Raw genomic sequence first — 27,495 nt, 5'->3', positions numbered from 1 at the left:
GGAAATCGTGTCTCAGTGGCACCTCAGCTTGTGCCTAAAAGGTCCATAGGTCTGGAGCGAGCTCAGCAGAAGTATGGACCACAGCTGCATAGAGGCAGGGACAGAAAACTATCCCCACAAGATGGTCACACCACTCTTCCAATAGCTCCCTGTGGTGCAAGCAGGGCAACTAGGTTGGTTCTTCAGAGTGTTTTGATTTAGCATTTCTTCCTAATGAGGAAAAGCTATGTGAAAACAGAATGGCTTTATCCTTCACAGGTCTTATAAAATGTCTTGCAGAACACTGCAATACAGCCAAGTTTTTCTTAGAAGGAAACTTCCTGTTTCGGGAAAAGTTTCAGTAGTAATATCTAGAAATTAACATTACTTCAAAAAAAATTAAAACTGCACCTCATAAAAGCCAGCAAGTGTTCTGTCCATGAGCACTTGACCATTGGCCGAAATGAGCATGTCATCTCAAAGGACTGCATCTCAAAGGACTGCAGCTCAGAAACCTTGGTGGCAGCTTGCATGTGAGCAGTGCTCAGTGCCCTCTGTGGCTATTCAGAGGAGATCTTCCTGTGTGTGCCACTCTGTGAAGCCAGTCACAGCTGACACACTTGTGTGGTCAGCAGTTTCCAAGCTGTGTTCATGTACTTGCTCATTTCAGATAGGCTTGTTTGTGTATCTCACATATGAGGCCCAGCTCCCTCTGTCACCGTGGGTCCATCTTGAGTGAACCCACACATGCCACCTCTTACCCTATGTCCAGCTGCTGCTCTAGAAGTTACCTATTGGCAAGCCACAAAGCTCATGCTGGCCTGGACCATGTGGTAACCTTGGACAGTGCCTACCCAACAGACCAGACAGACAGGCCTTGAAGGGCCACACCTGTCATTCCCAGCATTCAGTGTAGCCCAGAGGCCATTCAGATCCCTTGTCACCTTTTAATCCATAACTGGGCCCCATGGTGCAGCCACAGTCTTTCTGAGCTGGAGTGTTGGCCAGTGCTGGGTCTCTCACTCTGCTTTTATCTAGATCCTCAAGTACCAGCTTGGAAAGGGGATAGGGTGGACTTGAACCAAGAACCAACTCTGCTCTTTTCCCTCCTGGGAATTCTTCTGCTGTCCCAGCGCCACCTTCTGGCATTGACTGGCTCAGCCCTGGGCACTGCTCTGACTTCAGCTCTGTTCCACTGCAGGCCTTGTATATGACACGTTGATGTTGAAGCATCAGTGTACCTGTGGGAACACCAACAGCCACCCGGAGCATGCTGGGAGGATCCAGAGCATCTGGTCCCGCCTGCAGGAGACTGGCCTCCGTGGCAAGTGTGAGGTATGGGACCTATCTCTGGTGATAGAGGAACACCTACTGCCTTGCTTGTTCCTGGACATGGCCTCCGGCCTGCTCTATTCACAGTGTCTGCCAATCTGTGTTCATGTTACAGTGATGGAGAGAATCCAGGAAACATTGCCTGTGTTTCCTCATCCCCATCCATACTGTCTATGGGCTTCTGAGAAGCCCATCTTGGCACCTTTTCTGTTGTTGTGATAGAATACCTGAGGCTTGTACTTTAATAGAGCAAAGAGGTCTCTTTACCACCTCACAGTTCTGGTAGCTGGAGGGTCCAAACCAAGGTATCAGCATCTGGTGAGACTCCCCTGACTAAGCCACAGCTTGACAGAGACACAGAAAAGAGACTGCTGTGTGGGCTGGCCTTTCCCTGTGACAGCCTGTTCATTTGAGAACTAATTGAGTCATATAGGCCTGAGCCATAACAACTCCCAAGGGTGAAGTCCCCGTTTCCCAGTCACCTTCTGCCAGACCTGCTTCTCACAGGACCCACAGTGCCAGCACTGCCATATTGGGCATGTAGCTTCCTTTCCACACGCCTTTGGGAGCTTCCATGGCAGAGTCCAAACTGCTTCCCTAAGATTCTGTTTCTTCTGCAGAACAGTGCCAGGCTGCCTCCCCATGGCTGTCCCTGCCTTCTTCCTAGTTACTTCCCAGCATGCTCTGTGGCTGACCAGTGTGTGCATCCATACGTATGCAGTGAGGGAAGGATCCAAGACCCAGAGGAAGATCAGCCTACATGTCCCATCAGTCCTGGCAGCTTTATTAAGATGTGTTCTGATGTAACATCAGAAAGCTTCTCTGAGGATGTGTGGAGAGCCTTGGGCCTTTCCTTCCTCAGATGTTGGGTTCCATGAGGCAGTGGCCAGCATGGAAAGCACCTTCTCCCCCTCAGCCCCAAGTCTGGTTAGCTTTGCCTCCGGTTCCTTTTTGCCAGGCCCTCTGCCCGCCCGGGGAGCTGTGTGGGAAGGCTCTACAAGGGATGTCTGTGTCAGTGCTGTTCCTCAGCTTGCTCAGCTACCATGCTTGCTCCCAGGAGTCTGGCCTGCCTGCCAGTGGGGTCCAGGGTTCACCCCACATTTGGCCACAACAGAGCTGGTCACATAATAGGGCTCTGGTCAATCAAGACCATGTTGAGCCTTTCCTGGTTCCCCACACATGATCCAGCAGGTGTGCGGTCCCAGATCCTGTGCACTCAGGAGTCCTAAGCTCTGAGGAAGAAGGATGGATTTGTGTAGGGCAGGCTGGTTCCTGGGAGCTGGTAGTCTCAGGTGGGCCTTCTTTCCCCATCTGTGCAGTAGAGCTGGCATCACCAGAGGATTACCTTCAGTACTTGCCAGGGGAGCCTGCTATGACCTCTTTCAACTAGAAAAGCCCTCCATGACTTCCCCTCAAGTTATCCTGCACATCAACATAGGATAGGGCACAAGGAATTTCAAAGACACTAGCAAGTGCCTTGTAGAGCAGCAGTTGTTTCTGTTTTCTCTCTCTGAGCCCACCTGCCCTCCCCTATGCACTGGAATATTCAGAGTTTAGGTCATCCAGGGCTCACATGGCCCCAGTATCCCTTACCGTTCAAATTGTACCTCACTTATCAGGCCCACACCTGCTTCTGATGGCCTCTGGGTGGGAAGTGAACAGTGAGGGGTGAGGTGAGGCCACAGACACCTGCTTTGGGAATCTATCCAGAATGCTATGCCACTGGGGGGCAGCATTGGCCTGTGTACACAAGCCCTGAGAACAGTCCTCTTTCCTCTCTTGTTCCAGCTGGCCTTGTGTCCTGCCATCCTGCCCATCCAGATGCTGCCCTGAGGCACCCTTCAGCTGCCAGCATTTACTAATGTCTTGTCCCTCCCAGGACAGTATATTCAGGCAGGGACTGGGAGGCATTCTCAGCCAAGAAAGCAAGCAGAGCCAGGCAGGGATGAGAGTCCAAACATCTGAGAATGCAGGACAGCCACCCACCTCACCTTCTGTTGTGCCTCCATGGAGGTGTGAGAAACATTTGCCACATCTGGGCCAGTGGCAGGGGGAGGTGAGGGCTGGCAGAGGGTTCTTAGATGTCAGGCTATGAGGTCAGAGCAGAGTTGGCAGGAACCTCGAGAGGTAAGCTGGGACAAGATGGGCCTTAGAACCATTGACAACAGTAAACACAGTGACCAGCTCCCGAGATGTAAGAACCTTCCTCCCAAGCATGGGAAGCTCATCATGGCAGCCCCTTGTGGTGCAGAGGAGCTGTTCCTTAATTCAGCCCAAGAGAGCAGGCACACGTCCACACCAGGTTCCCGTTGTCTGATTGTAGCCTGAGTCCTAGGCCCTTGTCATTAGAGTTGATGTCCAACACAGAAGTCAAGTAGGTGATGCTCTGATGTCCCGTAGGTTCCCAACCGCTGACACTGAAACTGGAGCCTGGACTGTACCTCACTCTGGGTACCAGTGAGGCTGGTGGGTGGACTCACCCCATGAATGGTCTGAACTAGAGAGATCTTTCTTCTCTGTAGGCCCCAGCCGCTCTGCCAGCCTACAGAACCAGAGCCACACACCATGTTGGTTTAGCTTCTTCTTTAGCATGTAGGCCAGTACCTACCGGACCAGATAAATGGTCAAGAAGGGGAGATCAGATCCCTGTCAGCAGCTTCTTGAGTGATGAGGACTTTTCTTCGCCTAACCCCCAAGGAACCCTTTCCCTATAAAATATTTGTCTGTTTCATAACCCACTGGCCAGCTAGTTAAGTGGTTACCTCAGCTAAAGAGCAGGCACTCATCTGCTAGTTTCTAGAGATCTGGCAGTAGCTCAAGAGTTGGTTTGATGAGCTTATAAACTGCAGAGGAGCACAGGACTCCTAGTCACCTCCCAGTGCAAGCACAGAGTCCAGTGTGTCAGCCATGCACAAGGGAGGGACATGGAGAGCTGGTGTTGAGGAGAAGCAGTGGCCTGGGTCCCCTTGAGAATGAGCTCGGGCGGCTCGCCCTGCCTCTGACACTTCCTGCTTTTTTAAGCCCGGACCCTGGTTTCAGAAAGCAAAATAATAATTTGTTGGAAATCAGTTGTGTGACAGTGAAGGGTAACATGTTTAAAACTAGAATTATCTTTTAAATGTTTTTCAAAGCTATGATTAAAATGCAAGCCACCTAAAGTATTGTGTTATATACTGTTGTTTCTGCTTTTCAGTAATCTAATAATCATATACCCATCCTCATAATCAAACTACATTCCCTGTGGGGCAGTGGCCTTGCTGAAGTAGAGATTGAGCTGACACACATGTTCTTACCCTGTGTCCCCACAGTGCATCCGCGGACGCAAGGCCACATTAGAAGAACTGCAGACAGTGCACTCGGAAGCCCACACACTCCTCTATGGCACAAACCCTCTCAACAGACAGAAACTGGACAGTAAGAAACTTCTAGGTACTCGAGACCTTCCTTACATCCCTACCAGGTTTGATCTCCTGCAAGTGATGTTTCTACCCCTCTGCCCCTGCAGCTGGGGCCACTGTGTGGCTGGCCAAGACAGGAAGGTTGGCTCCTGCTAAGACCCTGGGTATAGAGAAGCCTGGAGCTCCAGTCAATTCTGGAAGCTGCTTGGGGTTGTTTGAGACCAGGCGCGCCCAGCGCTTGTCCTGTTTGCAGTTTCTTTCTGAGATCTCTGGGGGGGGGGGGGGGGGGTTAATGAGAGGAGGCCTGGAGAGCCTCAGGCTTGGCCACACTGAAGTCATTGGTCACAGACGAGGAAGCTGTGTCTTGGCCCTGTCAGTCAAACCCCATGGCCATGTTCTGGCTCGCAGAGACCTATTCTGCCTCACCGCTGGAGTTTTTATCCAGTAAAAGTAGGATTGACAAACTGGGGGGCGGGGGGGGGCTATGTGTATCCTGTATCGCCTGCTTGGCTTACCCCACAGAACCCAGCGCCTCAGAGATAGTGACTTTTGCACTGATCCAGGACTACAGACAGTAACGATAAGGACAGACCTAGGTTTGTTGGTCTCTGCCTTGAAACTTTGACTTCAGGTCATGGTCCCACGATGGGGGTTCTTGATCTGCACCAAGTCCATCTCCCACCCCCACTCCCCTATTGGGCCCCTTGTGTGCTCACCTTCACCCTCAGTCAGAAGGCAGGGGACTCCCCTGCAGGAGCCTGGCCAGTCCAAAGCACACTGACAGTGAGCATTCCCGGCCAATAGTGCCCTTAGAACTGTGACGCTAGTCTCACATTTACAAAGCCACTGCCCTCAGCTTCCAGTGTGGACTCCACACTAGGTCAGGAGTAGACAGGACAGTGCGTGCCAGGCAGCTAGAGAGACCTTGAAGAGGGGAGAGACTGTGAACAAAGGCAGAAGGAGGAGGAAGTGAAGGCTGTTGGGAGAATGAAAATTCAAAGCATGATCACCAAAGGAGAAAGTTCCCGGGCTGGAAGACAAGCTGAGGCAGGCTTCCCAAAATGGGCCTAAAGGCCAGCTGCAAGGAGAGGACCAGGGTCTGTTGTGGTGCCTGGTCCTAGCAGTAGTGCCGAGGAGGAGGGGAGGGTGGGTTTTATGCTTAGAGCTGCTGGGCACTTCTTACCGGATTACAAAGATCTCAGGAGTAAGACCACAGCAGGCAGCAGCTGAGACAAAGAGCAAGCAATAGGACTAGGCGATACATTGCAAGGCTCCACAGAGAGCTGGGGGTGCTCTGCTTCCTCCCGCTGTCGTCCAGCCAGGCTGCCAAGCAAGCAGGAGGAACAGAAGCATTGGCAGCCTAGGAGTTTGATTCCTCGGCGCCATTTCTTAAGCCCTGGGGGACACTGCTAGCCTGGATGAGACTAAGAAGGATGCTGCCAAGCAGCCAAGGGGTCCATCCCAGAAGCAACTCCCATAACATAGTCCAGAGGACAGCCCTGTGGCCCCATGTGGCAGCAGGCAGGGTAGACTGGGACTGTGTGGTTTGGATGCTGTGTGCTACTGAGCCAGGCTGGGTGCAGGGCCATCTTGGTTCTTCTGGGACTTTGACTTTTCAGACCATGCCATTTGTTTTGGACTCTACAACCCACTGTCCTCCACACTGGCCCCCTGGCTCCAGGGATGCTCTCCATCCAGGAGAGGCAGCATGTAGATCCCAGAATGAGGCAGGACCTAGGCCCAAGGTGGGACTTTTTCAGGTGGAGTTGAGGAACAGATTCCATCTCACAGGAGCAGGGGAGGAGTCAGCTAGACAAGTGCTTACCTAGGCACGTTTCATCAGCCATCCCTTCTCAACCCACCAGAGTTACCAGCAAGAGAATTTTCTGAGTTTTGAGCTAGTTTCAAACCAGGTTCGAGACAGGTTATCAAAGCCAGGTTATCAAAGGCAGAAGCGTAGTGTTAGATGTGTGTCCTCTGGAACAGAAGTGTCTGTGTGCAAGGCTTGGGATGCAATCCGTCACTGCCCGCCAGTCATGTGAACACTTGGGCCAGCACTACCCCCCTAAGCCTGTTTGTGCATGGGTTTCTTTCTTCGTTAGAACGTTCCCCCTCTGTCCCCATCCCTGTGCTCCAGCAGCCATGCCAGGGACTGACTGCCCCACCCCGTGTCATTGTGTGTAAGTGGTGCCCATGGGAGTTGCTCACTTGGTATCCTTTTCCTTCCTGCTGAGCTCTTTGGCACTGTGGGAGGTACCTAGTCTCTCACCACCTAGACCTCTCAAGACCCATGTTTTAAGTTTCTACAGTATCCTAACCACAGACCTTCACAAACATCCTTAGCCCGAGTATTTGAGACATAATAATAGCAGTTATCCCAAGTTCTGTTAAAGTAGCCCTAGTTAGATTTGTAAATACTACTGTGATTTCTTTTTTTTAATCCGATCCACACATTTCTCTGCCATGTACAAAAGACCCTTTGTAGTTCTTCACTGAAGTAAATGGCAGGTGTAGTGGGCCAGTCGCCATCCCTAGAAGCAAGGGGGCACCTAACAGCCATGCTGAAGAAACTAACCTGGCTTTGTTTACTGCGAGGCTGGCAAGGCAGACCTGAACTGCTGGCTCCCACAGTGTAAGTTGCAGAAGGCAAACTACTGTCTTTGCTGCCACATGAGCAGCAATCTGCTGTGAGTAGACCAGAGGACATAGTCCTTAAGGTTAGACTTCAGGAATGTTTTGCAGCCTGATTGAAATGGTTGTGATTTTAAACCACCAACAGCAAGGAACCCCTGGGTATAGCTAGTGATGGACACCAAAGCTCTTGTCATGAACATCATGCCCTGTGCCTCACATATGATGAAGTTCCTTTTTCCTTTTATGTTGGCTGGATAATGAGCATGAAAATACTCCAATGATTGACATCTGTAATGTACATGGTGTTGGCTGTAATTGCAGAGGGAAATACACTTTCATGGGCCACCACATAAGCAGTGGGAATTTACTGGAGAAAGTCGCAGGTTCCCGAGCACAGGAAGTCCTCCTGATGTGGCAGTGCTGTCCCTTTGTTGGAACGAGGGGTGACAGTGAAAGGGCTGTCCACGGTCACTCCATGCCTGACTGGCCCCAGCTTTAGAAGCTGGGTGCCCGGGGTACCGTTCACTCTGGATACAGGCCCATAATGACTGCAGTTGGACAGTAAGCAGTGAGCAGGTGGGGTGTGGCTTATAGTCCACACCCCTCCTTCCCAGCCTTTTTCCAAAGGCCCAGACTTTCCCTGCCTACCCTATCTCCATTCCCTGTGTGTTCATCCTCTCTGGAAAGAATATCACCATTTAAGGCACTGATTTGACATGGTGCTTCCCTGTACAGCTCCGCTACATGGCCAGCTCTTACTCCCCTGAAGATTCCCCTCTGCTGCAAGAACCAATGTAGGCAAAGTTTAGAGCATTTTTACTTGCTACCCACCTGACACTGAAGGAAAGATGCATTTAATGGCCCTGTTCTGCCTCCCATATTTGTATATGCAAATAAGGGCCAAGCCCTGGACCTAGGCTGTGGGTGCTTAGCTATTTGAGGCAGAAGGGCAGGGGTGGCAAGAAGCTGGTCCAGGTAGGATCCAAGGGTCATAGCCTTCAAGAAACAGCCGGAAGTGGAGGCCACAACAGTACTGTTTCCTCAGTATGAATTTGAGGACTGAGAGTGGCAAGGAATATGCAGGTATGGCCTTGTTCCTGCATTGCCCATAGTGACACAGTACCCTAGGTGCAGGCCAGGAATGGGCTAGTTTACTCAGCTCCACACTTGGAACCTCAGCCAGACATGCAGACACAGCAAACCTCCCCTAACTCCCAGATCTGCCAACACTTAGTGGAAGAGTTCTGTGTTTTAGTAGGAGCACTGTCGGGTATAAACAAGCTCCCTGGCCCACAGGCTCTCTAGGCAGCATGATGTCTGGATTGTGCAGGGCTGGGCCAGCTCCTGGGGCCACCCCTGCCTCCTGTAGCTGTCTAGCCATGAAAGCCTGCTCCCTCAGGCTCACACACAGCTGCTCTCCCTGCACTTGCTGCCTGGTGGTGCAGCCTTGCAGTGGAGCCGGTGAGACGCTAAGAACATCTTATCCGGTCCCGTGTCCACAGCATGCTCTAAGGGCTGGCCACTCCCAGAGACAGGCTACCCTCATCTTCTGACCCTCATCTTCTCCCCCAGGTTCACTGACCTCCGTGTTTGTCAGGCTCCCTTGTGGTGGTGTTGGGGTAAGTATTTCTTTAATGTGTAAATAATGTCCTGTTTTTCTCAGAGCCCCAGTGGTCACAGAAATCATTGCCTTGCTCTTTCGAGTGGGTAATGGCTGCCAGGTGTTTTCCATAAACAGTACTATGGGGCAGGCGGGGCCATGTGGGGCTTCAAAGGAACTGAGAGCTGGGAGCTTTTTTTTTTTTTCACCAAACTCAGGCACCTTTTTGGGGGAAGGTTGTCTGACATTGCATCTGGAGCCCTCCCTACTAGTCCACACACAGCTCTTGTGCACCTTATGTGTAGACTGCATCAGAGCCCGCATCCACAATAGCGCTGTGCTCGTGTCCACACAGGCCACAGAGGCTTCTTCAGGCAGAGTGGGCTTGTTCTGTGCCACTTCCAGACAGAGTTCTCTGAAGGACGCCCATGAGTCAGGTGGCATTTGTAAGACATTCTCAGGTTTGTGGTGATAGCCATTTCTATAGCCAGGTGATACGGGCAACTAGTCACCTAGGAAACAGACTGAGACACACAAGTGGTAAAGGTGTCTGCACAGACAACCTTAGCCTCTGCTCTCAAACCGGCCTCAGGAGGCCGAGGATCTGCTGTGCTCCTGTCCTCTGGATGGAAGAGCAGGACCAAGCCTCCTGCCTGGTCTTCTGACCCTGGGAGTCAGTCCCACTGCACCACTGTGTGTTGGGCTAGCTAGCACGTGGCCAGAGTTGTCCTGCTAAACCTGTACCGTGTTTGATCATAGATCCTGGGGTGAAGCTGAGGTCTGGATTCTGTTATGGAAATGAAACAAAATTGTTTTCTTCCTGAGTCTTTACAGAAATCGCTGCTTTGAAAATTGCCCCGTCAGAAAGAGAATCGATGGCATCTATTCATACCACCACCAAGCCCTCCTGGAGTTACTTTGTTTTGTATTGTAAATAGGCTGCAATCTCTTAATTCAGGGCAAATTTTTGGCTCGACTTGAAAAGTTTTGGATTTGCACTGCCCTGCAGCCAGAGAGCCCTGTGCAAGGCAGCATTTATAATTTGCAAATGAAAACTAAATGCAAGCTTAGATCTGGGGGGTCGAACCTGGGCAATCTCCTGCACCACTAACCCCAGATCTGAGGTGCAGCAGGCATGCGAGATGAGTGCAGACATACTGCACAGATGTGAGTGGTGCCCATGGGACCCAACCTGAAGAGAGTTAGGATCTTCAGGTCTCCTTTCACATGGGATTGAGGCTAGGCCTAAGTGGACTCACTCCTAAGTGGACTCACTCCGTTTTCCTTCCAGGTGTAACCCACCAGTGTGTCAGAAAGAGCAATGCAGATGCTGTGGGGGAACTGAGGCTTGTGTAGGATGAGGAGCAGGCACCCAAAGGGAGGCCCTCTGTCCCTGGAAGCAGCTTTCCATTACCATTTCCTTTATGTAATAGTTCTTTCAGAGTTGAAAACTCAGCCTGCCTTAGTTCTGTGAAGTAAAGGTGTGAAACAGTTTTAACCTTTTTTTCAAACCAAATAAAAAACACTGCTGTTTTGTTTACCTCATTATTGTGAATTTCATCCTAGTGAGGACCTGTGTTCTTAACTCTCTCTGCTCCTGTCCCATCCCTGCCTGGGAATGTCTTCTGCCTCCTCCCGTCTGCAGCTCCAGCCTCCTGATTCCCAGGGCTAACCCAGATTTGCCGCATGCTCCATTATCATTTTTCAGCTCTCATTTCCCAGATGCTTCTGTGTTTCTCTTCCACTTATGTCTGTCCTTCCTGGAAGCATTTTTCTATAGCTCCCATTCCACAGTAGCATCACCACCCTGACTGAAAAGGGCCGCCCCTCAGTACCACTTCAGGGGAAGCAGCTGGGCAGAGTAGGACCAAAACAGCAGCAAAGTCTTGTCTCTGCAGCCTGGGCTACCGCACTGGGGTCGGTCAAGGGTTTACCCCTCTCTCAGTGCAGAAGGGGGCTTGGCCAAGCTACAGACGCTTAACCTCCTATGTCCAGAAGAGTACAGTCTATAGAAAGTCCTGGAAGAAGCCGGGCGGTGGTGGCGCACGCCTTTAATCCCAGCACTCGGGAGGCAGAGCCAGGCGGATCTCTGTGAGTTCGAGGCCAGCCTGGGCTACCAAGTGAGCTCCAGGAAAGGCGCAAAGCTACACAGAGAAACCCTGTCTCGAAAAACCAAAAAAAAAAAAAAAAAAAAAAAAAAAGAAAGTCCTGGAAGAGCAGGCGAATGGCATGCATAGTCCCTTTCCCCATGTCTTAGCCAGGATCTAAAGCCAGGCTCCCTCTTCACACGTGGGAAGAAAATGATCACTGAACTCATTCATAGCCTTCGTCCTGGCCTGTGTCTCCTACACTGTCACCTTTGATATTATAATGAGCTGATAATAATGATTTCATTCTCCAGCCAAAGCTGATCTTCATAGGATCACAAGCCAGTGTCTCAGCTTTGAACAGTGATGCCTCCCAGCAGGGGTTCCTTTGGCATTCAAAAAACATAGCCCATGCTAAGTACACCTTTCAGCAAAGGCTAAACCAATATAAAGGAATTTTAGATCATCTGTCTCTGAGAGTGAAGCTTGTGGAAAAGCTGGGAAGAGTTGCTCCTCGCACTGATGATCAGTGTCTGTCAGTTAGCAGGATGGCGTGGAAGGCCAAGGCTGGAGATGAAGAGAGGTACTTGTGGGTCTGGAGTCTCAGCTTCTTTGAGTGCTCAGAGATGCCTCACAGATCTGGCAAACCTCAGATTGAAGAAGTTAAGCAGCTGTTAGCCAAGGAACTCCCACTCACTCCCGGGCCATAACTCCCTGGCAAGGGCCTAAATCTCAAGTGTGTCTGGCCCAGACCCCATGTAGCCTCCAGGGCATACATACAGACAAGTTGTTCCTGTGCCCTGACGCTGCAGCCCTTTGATCCTGCCCAGGCTCCTGTCTTGGGCTTCCCTGTAGACCTAATAGTGGGAGTTCCTTATCTTGTTCCCCACTAGCCAGACCTTAAAAACGCATTCTCCTGGGCCTGCAAGACAGCTCTGCAGGCAACCCAAGTTTAGTCCCTGAGATTCATGTAGGAAAAGGAGAGAACTGACCTCCACAAGAATTCATTTTCACGTGTGCATATCCATGTACACACACACACACACACACACACACACACACACACACACACACACACACACACACACACACACAAATAGAATTTTTAAAAATTGCAATGCATTCTCCTCTGCCCAAGCCAGTGGACAGCTGGTTGGCCCTGCTTGCTGTTTGAAGTAGAAGCTAACAAGCCACCTTTCTGCCACCGGGGACAGACCTGGTTGTTCTTGATTAGGCCTCATGCCTTAGTCCATTCAATTACCTGCAGCCCTTAGTAAGAGTGTACACTTAAAGTCAACACGAAGAAGAGCCATGGATTGTAGTTCTGTTCCATTTCATTTTCTGCTCGTTAATATAACTCTTCACTCCAGTTCCAGTTTAAAAAGCGAGGTGATCAGTCACCTAGGATCCCTACTGTCAGCTCCAGGTCTATTGGAACAAATGAAAGAAGAAGGGTATCCCAGAGGGGATGGAACACAGTATTTCTGGTCACTTGTTTTATTCCTGTGTCTATTATTTTGGCATATCTCAAAAGGAAATGTACCTGGTGTGGGTTGCTGTCTGCTCTGGCCAGTCTACAACTCAGGGGCAGAGCTTTAGGGGACCCAGGCTGCACAACCTGTGGGATGGCAGTGACAGTGACCCAGGAGTTGGCTCACCAAGGAGTGTTGTTTTCACAGGTGGATAGCGACACCATATGGAATGAGGTACACTCATCGGGAGCAGCCCGCCTGGCTGTGGGCTGTGTGGTGGAGCTGGTCTTCAAGGTGGCCACAGGAGAGCTAAAGGTCAGTCAGCATGATAGATCTGGCTGGGTGACACAAGGAGGCTCAGCCCTTTCCCTGTTGGCCAGGGACTGGAAAGCATTGGTGCAGGGCGGCTCCTGTCCAGGATAATGTGGACATTCCATGCTGGTGAAAACGTACAGTTCACATTCTGAGATGGATCTCTGGAGCCCTTTACCCCTTCCCAGGTGCTAAGGAGCCCAGAAAGCTTTTGTTTGTGTAGCCTACCTCTTCAGCATCAGCTATTTTGAGATTAAAACGAGACATTTTCAGAGTAGTCATTGTAAAATAACAACAGCTTCTGGGATAGTTCATGGCAGCTGGATTCACACCTGTCTGCCTTGTGGTGTGAGACTGGTAGAGAGACACTGACCTCGTGTAAGTGAGGGTTGAAAAGGGAGTGCCTTGTGGAAACTAACTAACTTCTCTGGCCTGGCCAGTGCTGGCAGGTGGCAGACCTTGAAGGCCAGTGCAGTGTGGACCCTGCAGCCTCCTGTTCACTCTGTAGCTGTCTGACCCACAGGGTGGTTACTGAAGCAGACAGCAGTTGGAAGTTAAGGCCCCAGGTTTCAGCATACCTAACCCTAGCAGGAACCATGTTTTGTTTTGTTTTTTAAGATTTGTTTATCTATTATGTACACAGTATTCTGCCTCCATGTATGCCTGTGGGTCATAAGAGGGCACCAGATCTCATTATAGATGATTGTGAGCCACCATGTAGTTGCTGGAAATTGAACTGAGGATCTCTAAAAGAACAGCCAGTGCTCTTAACCTCTGAGCCATCTCCCTAGCCCCTTGTTTTGTTTCTTAAACCCTTAATGCTACCACTCATCTCACAAGAAAGGCCTCCCATGCCAGGGTCCCCGTCATGTGCATAGGGACAGGCACCTGTGAAGTCCAAACCCCATCACTGGCAGCTCCTGCCTGTCTTGTTCCCGGAAGTGAAAAGCCTTGCTCTACTTGAAAAGTGTCTTAGCTCTCCCGAAATTAGAAGACCCATAATTTCTCTCATCATTACAAGGAAAATGGGTATCTCTGAGAAAAGAGGGTCTGGCTCAGCTCACAGTGATAGATAGGTGCAGAGAGGCTTCCTGGAGCTAGTCCACACGTGGCCTCACTCAGAACCACCACACTGTCTTCCCTACTCAGTGTGGTGTGCTAAAAGATGGGGCCCTGAAGGAAGAAGGCTGTACACTTGGTGGAAGCTCATGTATCATGGGGACGTTCATGGGGAAATGTCCCCTTGGGAGTTTGTGTGTGTTCATTGTGGGGCTGGTGAGTCTTTGTGCCATGCTCGCCTCCTGCTCAGCACCGTCCATACTGTTATCTGCAAGAGGCAGGTGGAGTCTGAGGCTTGTCAGACTCCCGAAGCCAGTGCCCAGGACTCAACAAGAGTGCTGGCACAAGAGTGAGGAAGGAAGTCTGCAGCACCGAGTGTCACGGCGTCTGTCCTGTGGTTCCACCTCTCAGCCTTACCACTGCCCTGGTCCTGTCAACCCAGAACCCTTGGCTGACCTTTGTGCTCAGTTAAAGTTTGACCATGCCTCTTCCTGGGGCTGGAGAAAGCCAGGCTTGGTTGAATGTTCTTACAGCAGCAGCCCCAGTGGTGTGCAGGTGGTTCTGTAAAGTACAAGTGATGGGCATAAGCTGTGCAGCAATGCCATCCAGTACCAGCTCTGCCATGATTAGTTTCTGGGTGGGAGGGGAATTGGGTAATACATGTGCTGTCCATGCCCCAAGTAGCTAAGATATGATCAGGATAGAGGTGGGCACAAGACCTACTTGAGGCATAACATGGACCCAGCAGCAGCCTATATGAATACTTTTTTTTTTTTTTTTTTTTATGGGAGAATGAGAAAACAAGTTCTCATTTAGCCAAGCTAGCCTCCAGCTCACAGTGTAGCCGAGACTGGCCTCGAGCTCCTGATCTTCCTGCTGGGGTTATATCATGTCCAGCTTTCTTATGTCTGTATCTACGCCTGCCGTAAGGCTGCTGGTGAGCAACAAGCAACAAGACCGTCCAGGACCTGAGCCCACACCCCCTCCAGTGGCTGCAGCCCTAACTAACCCTTGACACTTGGAAACAGAGCCAGTTGGTCTCCTGTCTGTCAGTAGGTCAGGTCAGGCTCTCTGAACAGACTCCTTAAAAAAGGAGCCAGACTTCTTCCAAGGCTCAGCTAACCCCATTTCCCATTCATGTCATGGGACCAGTAGTAATGGAAACCACATCCTCCTGTGGATTCGGATCTGGTGACTGGTGTTTGTAGTGACTTTGGGGGGGATAATAAATGTCTTTCCTCACTATTTCCCACTGTCTGCTATCATTTGCAGAATGGCTTTGCTGTGGTTCGTCCCCCAGGACACCATGCCGAGGAGAGTACACCCATGTAAGTGGACACACCAGGCTGATAAAAATCATAGGAGACGGGGCTGGGTGAGCATCTGAGTGCCCAGGGAGGAGCTAAGTGGCCTTGTGCACATCACCCAGGGTGTGTTAGTCCGTCTCCCTTGCCCACAACCAAGGTAGACATGTGATTTGAGAGCAGTGCAGTTGGATGAGGAGTATGGGCATGAAGGCTTCCCTGCTGGGTTTGAGGAAGAGATGGTCCAAGCGGTAGAAATGATGGCATCAGGGAGGCTGGGCCAGAGATGTATGTGATGATGCTTTCGGTTCCTAGTCCACGTGGACGGTACCATTCACATTGTCGGTGCGTTTTATCACCCTTTCTAACCTAAACAAGGTAATTCTCAGAGCCTTGCCCAGAGACTGAACCAATTAGATAATTCCAAGTAGTTGTCTCCAAATGATTCTAGATCCTGTGAAGTTGACAACTATTGTTAATCATTAACAGTGTCTGTATATGTCTTCAGTGTGTGTGTACATGTGTGTATCTATCTGATACATATAAGTGTGTCTGTGTATATTGGTACTGTGTGCATGTGTGTTTGTGTATAGCTGTAAGTTATGTGTGTCTATAGGTCAGTATCTTATATACACTTGTGTGCCGGTGTGGGGAGATTGTCTATGGTGGGAAGTTGTCTTCTATAGTGTGTGTGCTCATACTTCAGTGTATATTTGTGGAGGATGGTATGTGTGTCTGATGGGTGAGTCTCATGTGGCACATATGCTTGTGTGCCTGTGGATTTGTGGTATATGTATATTAACATAGCTTGTGTGTCTGTATGTCTGTCCTCATGGCTATTGGTTAATCAGCAGCATCCGTTAAGGTCCCCAGTTAGGAACCAGCTGTCCTTCCCCTGAGGCCCTCCATAGGACTCTAGATGTCTGCTAAGAGTCGTGTAAAAACAGTAACCAGACGTCTCCCCTGCAGGGGGTTCTGCTACTTCAACTCCGTGGCAGTGGCAGCCAAACTTCTCCAGCAGAGGCTGAATGTGAGCAAGATCCTCATTGTGGACTGGGTGAGTGGCTGCCTGCCCGGCAGGCATGACTGAACATGGGCCTTCACCTCTGCTGAAACTTAGAATCCAGGAACTGAACTTTCTGGAAACAGTCCTAGAGATCAGAGAAGTTGGCTTCAAGACTGAGGCCAGCTGATCTTGCCAGTCAGGGGCCCAGCCTGCCGGGATAGTACACACATTTGAGGGAGGCCACCATCACCGGTCCCAGAACTCTTTCTCAGGAGGCTCTCTCAGAGTTTTGGAGGTTGTGTTTAGGCTTGGCTGTATGCTCTGACCCAGGGGACATGGACCTGGCTGCCCCCTTATGCCAGCTGAAACTCACTTCACACAGTGACTGAGCCTCCGTCTTCCTGAGTGAGTGCAGCTTCTTGCAGCCCCACTGTCTGGAATAGTTGCTGTTTCTCTGAGAACTAAACCAAATGTCAGAAGCAGCACCCTGTCCCATGAGTGGACAGGAGTTGGGGGATGCATGTCAACACCCCTTCTTAGTCATGGTGCCTTAGTCACGAGCTCTGAGCAGCAAGAAAAGAGGCAGCCTGGGCTTCTGCCAGGCCTGTGATCACCCTGGTCCTGGCAATGGGCTGTGGTCTCCAGGACCAGCGTGCTGGATGGCCCTGTTCTGCAGAATTGCCTATTGTGGGAAAAGCTCTAAGAAGCCAGTGGTTCTGAGACAGAAACGCCCTTTGGTACTGATGGCTCATAACATACTTTACTCAGCCCACGTCAGGTGGGTGTCATTTGGATTTCATGCCCTTCTCCATTTCAGAAAGAAGCAACAAAACGTAAACCAGGAGACAAATGAACTCTCGGGTCTAGAACAGGGCCTAAGCGAGGCAGAGCGACAGGGCAGTTTGCCACCTACAGTGAGCCTGCCCCTCCTGCAACCTTGCCCTTCCTCGGGAGCAAGCAGAGATGTGGGAAAAGACAGAGTGCCTTGCAGTTGGTGGCAACATAGACATGACAGTTCCGTTCTGGGAACGACTGAGTCAGCAGATGACCCATAGACACTGTCTTATCTTCCCAGGGCCACACTTTGTGTTAACCTGCTTGATGGTGACACAGAGAGTACGATGGCTTACTACTGTACAGTTGTTATCCATGGTTCCTCCTCTCAGCAGTGCCTGGTAAATGAGAGGGGGGCACTTGTCTTCACTTGACATCCACATCCTACACTGAGCACAGGTGACCTTGTAGAGAAAACTTTTCACACGCATGGCCAAGCAGCACAGAGCCAACCTGCCTGCCCGTCCTGGGAACCAATTCTCATGGCCCTCAGCAGTGTCCGCAGGCCTGGCTGAAGCCATAGCGGCCTCTTTTTTCTTGCCTGCTCCTCTCATGGTTACATGGGCATTGTGTCTTAAGGAAACAGCTGGTCAAGGCTGGAGAGATGGCTCAGTGGTTAAGAGCCCTGGCTGCTCTTCTAGAGGACCTGGGTTCAATTCCCAGCACCCAGATGGCAGCTCAAAACTGTTTGTAACTCTTTTCCAGGGAATCCAACACCCTCACATAGACATACATGCAGGCAAAACACCAATGTACAAAAAATACAAATAAATAAATTATTTTTAAAAGACGAAAACTGCTGGTCATTTCTGGGTGGGGCCCTGGGCACCTGTCTGTCACCCAAGTTCATTTGCTATATACCCTCTGCGATGAGAAACACCCACAGTCTGTGATTATGCTGTGGAAGTGAGGAAGTGGTTCACCGCAACTGAGGCAGGCACATGAGAGTAATCGGATGGCTTTGTTTGAAATCACAGCCTCAGCTCAGCCAGTAGTTAGTCCCATCCTCTTCACTGAAGTCAGGAATGTGCTCTGGTGCTCAGGGTACACAGAGACACTGTCAGCTTGGACTCTGGCTTCGACATCTCTATGATGCTGCTGGCACCTTACCAGGAGGTGCAAACCAGGCTGAAGGTTTTATTTTAGGGTGTTCGCCAAGTAAGAGCTGTTAGCCCAAGGTACGGGGGACAGAGGATGGTAAGAGCTGTTCTTGAGGCCTGGTCCTCCATGAGCCAGTTTCTTGGTCTCGCAGGATGTGCACCATGGGAACGGGACCCAGCAGGCCTTCTACAATGACCCCAATGTTCTCTACATGTCCCTGCACCGCTATGACGATGGGAACTTCTTCCCGGGAAGTGGAGCCCCAGATGAGGTACGTGAATGTGGGAAACTTTGGGGGTCAGTGGGAGGACAAGCCAGCTTGGAGCCAGGTGCTGCAACTATCTGGAAAGCAGGGCAGATGCAGGCCACACCTGACTGCCACAGAAGCAGCACTTCACAACTCACACTGCCCTTCCAGAAAAATGCTAGACTAGATTATGCTGTACATGACTTGGGCCAGAATTTTGTCTAATGTTCAGTGAGAATCTACACATCTTTTCTGGCTCCATTCAGGGAAAGGAAACATATGCCCAAGGCAGGTGCTGTACTGCTCCTCCAGGACACCTGCTTCTCTGTACCTGTGCTGGCTCTCGCAGCCACTGTCTTTAGGGAGCATCCTTAGGCAGCACACCCATGTCCCTCTCTGTCATTTGGCATCTGGTACTGCGTGGTGGTCCCAGGAGCACAGAGCCTGCCTCCTGAAGTCCAGAGCCACTTGTGTGCACACATGATGCCCAGGTCCTCAGGTGTCTCTCCTTAGTTCCTCCTAGTTCAGGGCCTGTGAGCAGCTGCAGCCATGTAAAATCTGCTCCACTGATAACAGTGCCGGTGCTGGAGAGGCTAGCGTCACTGGTGCTCACACTCACGAATCCACAGGACCCACGAATATCCCTGTGGGCCTGCCAGCCCACACACTAGTGCAAGTGTCAGTTGACCTAGATATTCTTTTCAGAGTGTTAGTGACAGCAGTTTCTCTCCTTGTGGCCACAGGTGGGCACAGGGCCAGGCGTGGGTTTCAACGTCAACATGGCTTTCACGGGTGGCCTTGAACCCCCCATGGGAGATGCAGAGTACCTGGCGGCTTTCAGGTGAGTACCCCTCTGTGTGCTCACTGCCCAGTTAGTGGCCTTTATTTCTGAGTGGCTGCTCTTTGAAGGTCAGGTCTTGTGAAGGCTCCTGGTGACTGGTCCTCTCTTGATGACAGTAATGGATGTCCTCCAGTCACAGCAGTCCCTGCAGCTGGTGACTGGGCCGGCCCTCATCCCCCAGGCCTTGCTCTCTCCTCCTGAATTGTGCTCACTGAGGGCATTTCTTGAGTATGCCTGCAGTTCTCTGATCTGGGGCCAAGTGTGACCCCTGCTCTCCCTGCCCAGGTGTCCACAGTGTCTGACCTGCCTGGCCAGCCTTTGAGGTGAGCCTGCCTTCCTTAGTCACCCTGACGTCTGTCCTAACGGTTGGCAAAGTGTATGAATGATAATCCCTTAGTGAGGGTACCTTCTAAAGCTTCAATCGCTTCTTTGAAAAGGGAAATTGTTTCAGGTTGTTTTTTTTTTTTTTTCTTTATTTTAATGTAAAGTAGCACTTTGAAGTTCACAATTTATGGTTCCCTGGGCATCAGGTGGGGAAAGAAGGGTCAGAGGCTCGTTCTCCTTTCTTCTTCAGTCTCCTCCTCTGGGGCCCCGTGGGAGAAGGCGTGCCTCAGAGGCAGCACCTTGTTCTTCAGAGCACTCTTCTGCCAGGTCACATTTTCAGGGGATCAAGCCTCCGATGAGGAAAAGATAAGAAAATTGCCCCTAATGAGATCCAGAAGTGACCGGCACTTTCTCCTCAGGCTCAGAGCCTTGTAGGAGAAAAGGAACTGTAATTCAAACCAGGCCTCGAGCCAGACACAGCTTTGAAGTTGGCTGAGCTTGGACGGAACACTGTGGGCTGGGAAGCAGAGAGTGAGTGATACACTGTCCTTAGCCTCCTGGACCTGTCTTCATTCAGTGCCTGGCCTCAGCAGTGAAACAGCCGTGTGGCATCAGGAGGTATGGCAAAGGTGTCACTGGTGCTGCTGTTGTGAGTGGTGTCTTGAATTTCTCACTGGCCTCAGACTACAAAGCCTGCTGCCTTTCAGTGGCCCTTGAGCCCTCGTTCTGTTGTACAGCCTGCTGCTGCTGCTGCTGCTGCTGCCTTTCCTTCCAAACAGTTGTTTGGGGTCAGGGGGTAAGACACACATGGTCCTGTGAGTACTCTCTGGTGATACCCGCTGTAGTCACCACTCTGCCTTCTGATGGTTCGTGTCTGAGAGACGAGCACTCTGTAGAGATTTGGTTAAACTATCAGCTACCTTTTTTAAGGTAGTTGCAATTCATCATGGAACCCTCTGCTTCCTTAGATAGAATTTCAGCAGACAGTGGTCTTAGAAATCAAGAAACAGAAGCATTAAGCTCAGCATTGGAAGACCAGTGAATCAGCAGCCTCTCTTGACCTACTTGGCCTCCATAGAGGAACAGAGATTGATTGTTCCCAACCGTCAGGGGGCCTCAGATGCCCCCAGAGGTGAGGCCCTGGCCAAGCCTTGTCCACCTCAATCCTGGGGGCAGGGCTATTGAGGGTTTCAGCCTGGTGGATAATAAGTAATATGTCTCCTGCAGCCTGAGTAAAGGACCTGGTCCCAGGATGAAGCAGGCAGGGTATTTGAGGAACTGGTCCAGCGAATGGTGAAGAGGCCTGAGGGTAGAACTACCTTGATAAACAGCGACAAGCCATGACGCTGGGAGGAGCTAGGGCTAATATGAATGTGGGGAATGTGATCTCCGGCACTTGCTTGTAGGGGGTTGAGCAGCACCAGGCCAAAGATTCAAAAGAGCAGGTGTGGGTGTGTAGCAGAGAATGCTCTGGCAGGGGACATTGTGAAAAAGTGTCTGAGGTGGCATTTAGTAATCCAGGAAACACAGGTGTGATGCATTAGGACAGAATGTTCTAGGTGTGAAGAAGACCCTACTCCTCTGGTCCTAAGAGATAGGAACTGGATCAGGGAGAAAGTCAAGACCACCCGGTTGAGGCCAGAAGAGCCTCCCATCAGCCCAAGCCTTTGCTAACTTGAGGATGCCCTTTATACAGAGTCTGGGGTGTTTTTCCTACTGTAGATAAGTAGGAGAAAGTACTGAAAATCGGGGTCTATAGAAGAAAAGGCAAGCTCTCGAATTAGAGGTTGTCAGCATGGGGGAATTGGGGATAGATAGGATTACCATGGTGAGCAAATGGAGAGGAGAGTGAAAGCAGAGTATAAGATGGAGAGTGGACCCTGGTAGCTTTGCTACATGACATTGACCCCTGGATGAAGGGACACAGAGCTTAGTGCCCCCCCCCCTCAACTGTGGCAGCCACCAGCCTGGACTGAGTTAGAGATAGGTTCAGTGACTCTCCGGATGATGCTGTGTGGCTCTCAAAGCACAGGAGCAGGAACACCTGCTCTCATCTGGGAACCTAACTCTTGAGGCACTTACTGCAGTTAGTGTGCATTTCAGAGGTGCCCCTGTGTGCATTTGCCCTCTCATGAGAGGGATGTATGGCTGTGGGCCCCTGGTACTGGCCTGCCTTTCCATGTAGCTGGCAGTGAACAGTTCTTCTGTGAGATGCAATGTGAGCCTACATCCCGGCCTGGTTGATGCACTAGCCCCACTTTTCACCTAGCAAGCCACAGGCAGACAGGTGCAGTCATGTGTCTAGGCCATGCATATATGTGAGAGCCCAATGCCACAGACTGGGGTGGTTGATTTGAAAGCAGGACGACCCTGGTAATGAAGGCTGTCTGAGCTCCAGAAGAGACACTCATCATGCAGCACATAACATGACACCGCATACATAGGTCTACTACACAATGGTCACCCTCAGAAGCCTGCAGCCACTCAACCTAGCCACCGTATTGTGCACCTGAGTACCTGTGGGGGTCCTCATTCCCTCCCTGCACTAAGGAGTGAGCTATGATCACATCTCCAGCCTTCTCAGAGGGCTGCCTGTTTTGACTCATTTGTCCCTCCTCCAGGCCAATCTGTAAATTTAACTGTTGTCTTGGGAAGCCTCACCTCCCTGACCCCAATCTCTCACTTACAGACACCAATACACACACAAACACAAAAGGCTTTTCTATTTCAGAAACTAAGTTGATGGTTCCAAATTTATTTTGGGAGGTAAAATGTAAGCTCAGTCTCCCATTTTTCTTTGAATGCCAGTTAAATAGGGACATTCTTTGAGGTTCTTTCCTGCAAGGTGGTGGGTAGGAGGCACATTCACAGTGCAGCAGGGAGTATCCAGCTGATACATAAAGTAAAAAAGCCATGTCCCAACAAGGAGCAAAGATATCCATGGTGTCACACATGGACGCTGGAGACACCCTCTAACACATACCTTACATTCAGAGCTATCACCAGTTATCCTATTTCAGCTTATTTCCAGACTGAGATGAGAAGACACTAAGCCTGGGACATTCAAAGACTGCATCTTCTGATATCCACTCCTGCTGTGCACATGGGGCCACCTGGGGATGGGTTGGGTTTGGTTCTGGACCATAACACACAGGAAGTGTAAGCATTGGTGCTCGTGGTGTGAGCTCCATTTAATAATGATTTTAGCAGAACCTTCTTTGGGGCAGGTATTGGATATTAAAGAGCTCAGCTGTACTTCAAAGCCCACCATATGCACTTGCTGCAGTTCTTAGCAAATAGCAGAGTTGGCACAAACCACTATGATTTTACTGGAAAAAATGACTTGGCTTTAAAATCCCTATCAAAACCATGAAAGGTTCTGTTAACTCTGAAGACAAGGTTGTGCGACAGTATCTTCATTGAATCGTTAAGATGCGGTCTCCTTGGTGTGATGTGGACAACCCCTGTCAGTCCAGCCATCTTGTCAGTTCAGTGTCCCACGCTCCCAAAGAAGACCCAAGACAAGCCCACTTCATGCAAGGATGCCAGTGACATAGAAGCCAGAGGGTCCAATGGCATTCTCTCTACCCTGTGACTGACCACTGTGGCAGGTTTCTAGACAAAAGCCAGTGTGTTCACAGGATAGATGCTCAGCTTAAATGCTTTGTACTAATGAAATGATGGTCTGGTGTGCCTTTGTTGCAGTGAGGCACAATGACAGCTATGTAGTCTGAGCCTGAGGTGCTACCCTGAAGAGCAGGACATGAGCAGCCATGCAATTGAGTCCAGGGCCGAGATCCACAGCCATGGCTCCTGTGTGGAGCATCTTCCCTCATCACCCATGACTGCTGCTTTGATATCACAAGGCATCTGTACCTGTTATTGCCCAAGACCAAAAGACTTCCTGCCTAGACTTTTGCAGAAAGTGTTCTGGCCCTCATCTATGGTTACCTGGTTGTGTCCTGCACTCTAGCAATAGTCCACAGAGCCTCCAAGGTGCAGACTGGCCTTGGAAAGTCCCTTCATCCTGAGACAAACAATTCCAAGAGACACTAGACTGTGTACACCCTCCAGAGCAACAGAAGCCCAGCCCCTCCACAGCTGTCCAACTTTGGTTTGGAATACATGTCTGGTCTTCACTTACCTAAAGTTGAACTTGGTATATTTGTAATAGACTTCTCCATACTGGCCAGAGCCAAGCCAACTGAAGTAGCATGTAAGGCCACACTACTCTGCTGTACCTTTTCTCTGTACTGTCTTTGGGTGCTCTGTTATAGATAATGTGTGTTCTGCCACCCTGAAGTCAGGAGAATTAGCAGCCAGGTTCTACCTAGAATCATTCCTGAGTTGGTCCCGTTGAATTCTGAGTGTCTTTTGGCCAGAGTTCACACTTCTGCTAACTTGGATAGGGAGTTTTACTAGATAAGAGAGGCTAGAGGAGAAAGGGGAGTTGTTGAGCCCTGTTTGAACATTTGAGTATATGGCAGTGGGAAGAACCATTTCCTAGCGCATCTCTTTTCCTCCTGTGGGATTCCTGCAGACAAGGTTTATAAAGGCCCACCACATATGCTAGAAAGGCTGTGAGGCACAGTTGTCTTGTAGGTGGGACAGATTAGGTGGGGTGGCTTCACAAACAGGTAGCCCAGAGAGATGCAAAGGGCCCCAACAGGCTCACAGCTCTACCTATGCAGTCACAAGACCAGGTTCCACACCCACCTTCCTCATCTGCTCCATGAGCACAGAACACTCCGGCTAGAGCTAGGAGACCACAAATATCTCCCTTACAGGGTCACTGCTGGCCTCCAGAGGGACACTGAAAGTTGGTGTTAACCATTCTGATAAAGTAATCTCTGAGGATGCTTAAAAGCCTTGTTGCCTCCTGGATCAGTTACGGGATTCTGTTCATGGCTGTACACCATGGCTTGCCCATGGCTCATGGGTTTTGTATTGAGAGGGAGAGTGACTTAGCCATTGAACTACTCGGTGGTCATGTCTTACACAATTCTCTTAACTGGGATAGTAGTTTCCCCTTTTGCCATTCTAGGAGTCTTGTTTTCTCTTTAATTTACTCTCACGCACGCACAGATGGCCATTGGTTATGGGCACAGAGCACTATCAAGTGAGTGGGAAGCCCTTGTGGGCTGCAGAAAGCTAGCCAGGGCTTTATCTTTTCAGCAGTGTGTAGTTCCCGGTGCCTCATGCTGGATGGTGACCGTATGTCTTCGTTACTTTCCACGTGGTTGTGACAGAAGATGCTTAAGGAAAGAAGGGTGTATTTAGGTTCATAGTTCAAGGGAATCATGGCTGGAGGTCAGAGCACCAGGAGCTTGAGGCAGGGGCTGCATTGCATTTACAGTCAGGAAGCAGAGAAGGGGGTGTGCGGGCGTCGTTTTACTTGGCCGCTCATGGGATGGTGTCAACCTCATCTAGGATGGATCTTCCCACCTTAACCCCATGGCTAACTTAATCTAGACCATCCCTCATGGGCATGCTCAGTGGATTGTCTCTGAAGCGATTCTGGATTTTGTCAGGCTGACATCAGTAATAACTATCACAGTGTACCTTTCTTAGACGAGAGTCCAAAAGTATGTTCTTATTGTGGGGAAGGTAGCTGATCTGGGAGAGGCCATAAGGGGCATTTGCGTTGATTTCCTCCCAGTTCTGCAGGTGCCCCAGGCCTCAAAGAACTATGCATTTGACAGTTACTGTCTTCCATATGCCGTGTCCTTCCTTCACTGACCAGTAATGCCTGCTCCTGTCCTTTGCAGAACGGTGGTCATGCCAATTGCAAACGAGTTTGCCCCAGATGTGGTACTGGTGTCATCAGGCTTCGATGCTGTGGAGGGCCACCCCACACCTCTCGGAGGGTACAATCTCTCTGCCAAATGTAAGTCACCAGAGTTTACCTTCCCCGGTCTTCTGTCTGTTCATCCCACAACTGGTTTGTGTTCTGTGTGAGGTAGTAGGAAGGCCATCGTCTCCATTTCCTACTCAGAATGACTCCATAGACTCCACCCTGGGCACAGAAACTCAAAGGGGCAAAGTTCACAAGAGCATGCACTAGGTGCTGTTTGCTGGGCAGCCCTTCTCCAGGTATGAGAGGGTGGGCCCCAGTCCTACCTAGTCAACATGTGCTTGGTGCTGAGTTTGGTTTTCTGCTAGGGAAGCAAGCCATCTAATCTTTGAATAGGCCGTGGAGCTGGAGGAGGAACCATCAAGAGGGCTTGTATCGTATAGTTGCTGCACCTCTGCATGGAAGAACTTGCTGACACTGTTGGGACCTCTGTCCCCTCTGCTGCAGCAAGTGGCAAAGATAGGAAAGGACTCTGGGTTGTAACACCTGGGGTCACACAGTGGCAGTTTCTCACCCAGCTGTGATGCCCAGAGGCAACAAAGAGCCTAGGGTCCTGAAGCCTGGCCTTACACAGTCAAGGCTCTGCTCTCTCCTCCCTGCCCATCAACCATCTAATCAAGGAGGATAGTCTGTCTCTCACCTTCACAGAGAGGGTGTGAACTCAGCAAGGGAGTAATGAGCGAGGAGGTGGCCTTTGAAGAATTAGTGCTCTATTACAGGGCCCTCGGAGCCCACTGCTCCCTCTGTGGGGTCCAGATGTGCAGAAAGCACCATACCTCATAGTCTCTGTTACCACATTCTGAGCTGCTTTTGTATCCTCCAGTCCCAAAGCCAGTGGAAGTATTTCCATCCAATACACCTGGGTTTGCCATCAGTTTCTGCCCACTGGCATTTCACAACTAGCAGGGTGTACTCCCTAGTATGGACCTGTTTCTGGTCTGGCTTACTGAGGCTTTTCCAATGCCTAGCCAACATCAGTCTACCTGGCTGTGTGTAGTATCCCCATGCCCACCAAATGACATGCCAGGTCAGGGTTGCGAACAGAGAGAAGACTCTATGACCCTAGATGGAAGCAGATACCCAGACATGGATGTTGGAAAGCCCTGCCACCACACACAGCATTCACATGGGCATGCTTCTTTTTACTTGTGTATGTTTGCACAGAGCACATCAGATGCCCAGGAAAGCAGGTGGTACAAAGCCTTTGAATGGGGTTGGCTGCATTATAAAGATCAGCACTGAAACCAAAATTCACACTCAGTTGGATAAAGATGAAATCCAAAAGCCAAACTAATGGATGTGTTAATCTGGCCTGAGTTACTCGAGATGACATCTCAGCCCCTGGTATTTAAAGGAGGTGCTGTGTGGAGTTTCTGAAGATGTCCCTTGCCTTTGCAGGTTTTGGGTACTTGACGAAGCAGCTGATGGGCTTAGCTGGTGGCCGGATCGTGCTGGCCCTTGAGGGAGGCCATGACCTGACGGCCATCTGTGACGCTTCTGAAGCATGTGTTTCTGCTCTGCTGGGAAATGAGGTACGGAGTCAGCAAAGCCCTGTAGAATGCGCCACAGGCAAAAGGCTGCTGCCATGAGCTCAGGTGGTGGAAGGCATTGATCTCTGACCTGGATGGGCAATTCACCTGGCATTGGGCTGTAGCACTATGCCTGATAAGACCTGCTGAGGGTCCCTTGTTGACATTCGTAGCTCCCTGTGTATAGGCTACGACGAGGGTGAATTTTCCCATAACCCTGGAAGCCCCTAATGCATGTGGTACAGTTGACACATACTTTCCAGAGGAATTCCCAAATCTTGTATCTGTCTAGGGCAGTGATTCTCACCTTCTAATGATGTGACCCTCTAATACAGTTCCTCATGCTGTGGTGACCCCCAACCACGCAATTCTTTTCATTGCTACTTGATAACTGTCATAATGTAAACCTCTGTAACGTAATTAGAAATGGAAACATCTGTGTTTTCCAGTGGGCTTGGGTGGCCCTGTGAAATGGTCGTTCAACTTCCAAAGAGGCTGAGAAGCAGTGTTCTAGGCCCTTCTGGTTGGGGTGTGTGTCTGTCTCCCCACGTGTGCAGCTGCTCACATTGCTCCCCCGTGGGA

The 27,495-nt window shown here is 50.4% G+C and overlaps 1 protein-coding gene across 33 annotated transcripts in view; it reads left to right on the top strand.

Moving 5' to 3' along the window:
* Hdac4 (histone deacetylase 4) overlaps positions 1 to 27,495 on the top strand; it is a 262,371-nt gene that overhangs the window by 215,718 nt on the left and 19,158 nt on the right. For 24 of the 33 annotated variants that reach the window (XM_042259861.2, XM_042259864.2, XM_042259859.2 and 21 more), the window contains 10 exons: positions 1,181 to 1,314; positions 4,620 to 4,740; positions 8,916 to 8,962; positions 12,710 to 12,817; positions 15,146 to 15,201; positions 16,147 to 16,234; positions 18,270 to 18,389; positions 19,109 to 19,206; positions 25,299 to 25,417; positions 26,783 to 26,916. In XM_042259861.2, the coding sequence (XP_042115795.1) occupies positions 1,181 to 1,314; positions 4,620 to 4,740; positions 8,916 to 8,962; positions 12,710 to 12,817; positions 15,146 to 15,201; positions 16,147 to 16,234; positions 18,270 to 18,389; positions 19,109 to 19,206; positions 25,299 to 25,417; positions 26,783 to 26,916 (1,025 nt within the window). The remainder of the gene's footprint in view (positions 1 to 1,180; positions 1,315 to 4,619; positions 4,741 to 8,915; positions 8,963 to 12,709; positions 12,818 to 15,145; positions 15,202 to 16,146; positions 16,235 to 18,269; positions 18,390 to 19,108; positions 19,207 to 25,298; positions 25,418 to 26,782; positions 26,917 to 27,495) is intronic. The other 9 variants (XM_042259865.2, XM_076549617.1, XM_076549619.1 and 6 more) reach the window with 1 other exon arrangement.

This window comes from Peromyscus maniculatus, chromosome 13, assembly GCF_049852395.1.
Source record: "Peromyscus maniculatus bairdii isolate BWxNUB_F1_BW_parent chromosome 13, HU_Pman_BW_mat_3.1, whole genome shotgun sequence".
NCBI classification, from domain to species: domain Eukaryota; kingdom Metazoa; phylum Chordata; class Mammalia; order Rodentia; family Cricetidae; genus Peromyscus; species Peromyscus maniculatus.
Note: the sequence above shows the minus strand (reverse complement) of the source record. Positions and strands in the feature narration are given on the sequence as shown.